Source organism: Protopterus annectens, chromosome 13.part0 (genome assembly GCF_019279795.1).
Source record: "Protopterus annectens isolate FY-2018-M chromosome 13.part0, PAN1.0, whole genome shotgun sequence".
Lineage (NCBI taxonomy): Eukaryota > Metazoa > Chordata > Ceratodontiformes > Protopteridae > Protopterus > Protopterus annectens.
The window spans coordinates 738,722,757-738,725,126 of record NC_056747.1 but is presented as its reverse complement, the minus strand read 5'-3'; the positions used below and the strand labels follow the sequence as shown (position 1 = coordinate 738,725,126).

General features: G+C 39.0%; 1 protein-coding gene across 2 annotated transcripts in view; it reads right to left on the bottom strand.

Moving 5' to 3' along the window:
* Positions 1–672: 672 nt before the first annotated feature.
* The window catches only part of ERAL1 (Era like 12S mitochondrial rRNA chaperone 1), a 609,521-nt gene continuing 607,823 nt past the window's right edge, over positions 673–2,370 (bottom strand). For both annotated transcript variants that reach the window (XM_044054425.1, XM_044054426.1), the window contains exon 11: positions 673–1,269. In XM_044054425.1, coding sequence (XP_043910360.1) covers positions 1,138–1,269 — 132 coding nt within the window. In that variant the 3' untranslated portion in view covers positions 673–1,137. The remainder of the gene's footprint in view (positions 1,270–2,370) is intronic.

Below are 2,370 nucleotides of genomic sequence, written 5' to 3'. Positions count from 1 at the left end.
GCAGTGAATCTACCTTATAGTCTGGGCAAAGTTGGTAGAGCGGGTAATCTGTGCCAACCTTCCCCAGGTGTGTGTGTGTGTGTGTGTGTGTGTGTGTGTGTGTGTGTGTGTGTGTGTGTGTGTGTGTGTGTGTGTGTGTGTGTGTGTGTGTGTGTGTGTGTGTGCATAAAAATTAAATCTCAGAGTATGTGTGTCAGCAACTTGGAGCAGGGACACAAAGCATTGGTTTCACAGAAAAGGTGCTGGAGGACTTGGCTTGGACACTCGGCCGGGGACCTAACCCTACAGCTGTGCCAGTCGGGAGTCTTACTGGGGACCTGGGGGAGACAGATATACAGAAATCCAGACCCTGGGATGACTGTGTTCCCTGTGTGCTCTTAAGGGAAATTGTGCTTGATGCAGAGAGGTCTGCATCTGGAAGTAATAAGTGTATCCATTTGTATTCCAAGTACACATCCCTCTACAGTGTCAGTGGTAAGGATTTAGGCTCCTTGATTACTGGCCCAGAGTGGGGATTCCACACCCTGCAATTACCATTATGAAATGCACAGAAAAACAGTCCACAGTATTCTGAGGAGACAAGTATAAAACTAGTGAAATTTTTAAAACACAAGTGTTTCCAGTGGGGGTGCCAGGATTCCCCTTGCCAATTCTTATTTCCCTGAACCAATATAAAAGCAATACATTTTCTTTCTTTATTTAACTAATTGTGTAGGTCAGTTTATCAGAGATGACCCTTTCAGATATAGCCACCGCTGACTGTACAGTATGTAAAGACAAAATTATAACACAAATGAAATATATATACAAAGATATTGCGTACGTATGTTAAAATGACTTATATACACAATGAATTAAGAAAGTCTAACACGCTGCAATACCGCAGGGTCAATGTTCATAATCAAAAGGTGCAGGTAAGGGAGAATAGCATGCTTACTGCACTCCGAGATACAGAGTTGAGACTCTCTTCTGTCTGACACACTTTGTTCCCAGGTCATATTACACAAGGAAGACAGCTGTACTTTACATAACTCTGTGCCAATGTGGGAGTACTTAAAATTCAGATGGATGACATCAGTGAAAGCAGTTGCTGGTAAAGTCTGGTTCTCTTTACTGTCTGGGGCAAACCATCAGTGTCTAGTGAGCACACTTCTTTACGTTTACAGAAAGGTTCAGTTTTACATCACGCATAAAGGCATTCATCAGGTCTATTCCAGCCTCCTGAGCAATTCTTTTAATCAGGTGACCTCCAGGACCAATAAGCATTTTCTGTATTGGAAAAAAAAAAGATATTAGTGTTGATTTCTTTTTTTAATAAAAATACAATCAAGCAGGCTAACAGACGAACTGTAAAACCTGCCTTCATGTGTATGCATGTCTGTTGCAACAGCAGATGGAAACATCACTACATATTTAGAACAAGTTTTCTGTTTTGATTCAAATCATTTAACTAATACTGCCCTGCATCCATCTGTCATGCACAATATCCCTTCAGTACTAAGTAAGTGGACTGACACCAGTTTTTTATTCATAAGACGATTTACATTTTTTGAGACACTGATACAACAATCCCCATGCATTCCCTGAGGAGACATTTTAGTCTTAATTGCCTACTGTATCCTACTGCACAACATTCTGTGAGGGTGAAGTAAGGAAGACATTCAACAGATATACTACTTGATTACTATAATCACAGCTGGCATGAACAAACTTGCCTTGGATTCACTAAAGGAAGACAAAAAGCATTACCATTATTACATGCAGACAAAACTGAGCAGTAATTGCAGTAGATAGACAGTTACGACAACTGCATGCATGCTGTGTTCTCGGACTAGCTGCATATTTTAAGCTGAATAGTAACCCTGCATTACAATCTAAAAGACTGTTGATATTTTAATGCTAAATTTACTTTAGCTGTTACTAAGACAAAATTTCACTGATTTGTGTTCTCAGACTAGCTGCATAGTTTAAGCTGAATAGTAACCCTGCATTACAATCTAAAAGACTGTTGATATTTTAATGCAAAATTTACTTTAGCTGTTACTAAGACAAAATTTCACTGATTTGTATTCTCAGACTAGCTGCATATTTTAAGCTGAATAGTAACCCTGCATTACAATCTAAAAGACTGTTGATATTTTAATGCTAAATTTACTTTAGCTGTTACTAAGACAAAATTTCACTGATTTTTTTTTTTTGTAAGCAAGAGTATCCAGTTAAGGAGATCATATACCAGCTACTAAGTGTATCTTCAAGACTTAGGAGAACTACAGTCTAAGGCGATGGGCTGTGTACTAAGCCTCTTCATATGCTGGCATACTGTAAAATAACAGTATACCTAGACTTCACAGATGGCCTGTGTAGTATGCA